Below are 1,361 nucleotides of genomic sequence, written 5' to 3'. Positions count from 1 at the left end.
GTTGTTGTTGTTGTTGTTGTTGTTGTTGTTGTTGTTGTTGTTGTTGTTGTTGTTGTTGTTGTTGTTGTTGTTATTATTATTATTATTATTATTATTACTACCGGTATTAAGGAAGGATAGGAAAATTTTAGATTTATAAGCCCAAAAATTCCCACCATAATTGCCCACAGGCATATGGCGTAGTGGTTAAGAGCGCGGGCTACTAACCCCAAGATTCCGAATTCGATTCCAGGCAGTGAAGAATAGTAATAACAACAACAACATCGAAAAATATCTTAGGGATAAGAACCCAGGTTCGAAATTTCCTCAAGATACCTGATGAAGGCTGGAGGGTATATGAGCCGAAACGTTGTGTTAACAACAAACAAGATGACGACAAATATTCGTCAAACGTAAATAATGTACATAACTCCTCATCTCTTAAATATAGAACTGTATTATCTAATCGGTACGGAGCCGACACTAGACTTTAATGGAGACACTCCATCAAAAACTAGCAGGAACCGGTAGTTGATCAGGCACCCTTGGCTTTTGTGGATTTTTCCACGAGGACCTTAAAGCGCCTATTGGGAGTTTTAATTTGTTTAATTTACTTGTTCTTTTATTGTTTACACGCCGTAAAACCTATTGCATCGTCCCGTTTTTGTCTTTTATGTTGTTGCATGTCCTTTAATGTTGTTTTATGTGAGCCCTTGTGGCTAATAAAAGAATGAATTATAATAACAATTATTATTATTATTATTTGGCTTGTAATGTAGGTACACAGCCATCAATTTTAGAGGAAGAGGAGGAAGCGGGGAGTAAGTCGATACCACCAACCTTATTACTTGAATCGTATTTTATCTTATCGCCCCCAGGAGATGAAACATAAAGTTGTCTCCGGAGAGATATGATTTCAAAACGCCTAAAAATTCGGAACAAATACCGCAGGAAATTGCTTCCGATGCTCAAACAATTCTGATAATCCACCACTTTCAATAGTAGTAGTAGTAATAATAATAATAATAATAATAATAATAATAATAATAATAATAATAATAATAATAATAATAATAATAATTGGAAGTGTTATCATATACATTGTTTTGTCTTGGTATAAAAAGATGGGCTACAGCAAATATTCGGCTTAATACCACAGATTTGCTTGTCAGTTGTTTGACCTTAACCAGTTGAGCATGTCCCTTGGTGGCTGACGATGTGTGCATCTCTGATAATGAGCAGAAGTAGTGGGGGAGCATCATAGCCATGTGTTGAGAGGAATTCTTTGGGGTTTGAATAATTCACCTTTGGAAACATGGGTGTTTTGCTCAACATCCTTAAACAAACCTTATTCAGGGATCTTTTGAGCGGGATGAGCTACT

General features: G+C 35.9%; 1 protein-coding gene across 3 annotated transcripts in view; it reads left to right on the top strand.

Moving 5' to 3' along the window:
• The window catches only part of LOC106874344 (uncharacterized), a 49,792-nt gene that overhangs the window by 7,671 nt on the left and 40,760 nt on the right, over positions 1-1,361 (top strand). The window contains exon 3 of one of the 3 annotated variants that reach the window (XM_014922045.2): positions 759-800. The exons of the other annotated variants lie outside the window; for them this stretch is intronic. Within the exon in view, the coding sequence (XP_014777531.1) occupies positions 759-800 (42 nt within the window). The remainder of the gene's footprint in view (positions 1-758; positions 801-1,361) is intronic. 3 annotated transcript variants of the gene reach the window in all.

The sequence above is a fragment of the Octopus bimaculoides genome, chromosome 10 (genome assembly GCF_001194135.2).
Source record: "Octopus bimaculoides isolate UCB-OBI-ISO-001 chromosome 10, ASM119413v2, whole genome shotgun sequence".
NCBI classification, from domain to species: Eukaryota; Metazoa; Mollusca; class Cephalopoda; order Octopoda; family Octopodidae; genus Octopus; species Octopus bimaculoides.
The sequence above is the reverse complement of the archived record's forward strand: the minus strand, read 5'-3'. Positions and strand labels throughout refer to the sequence as shown.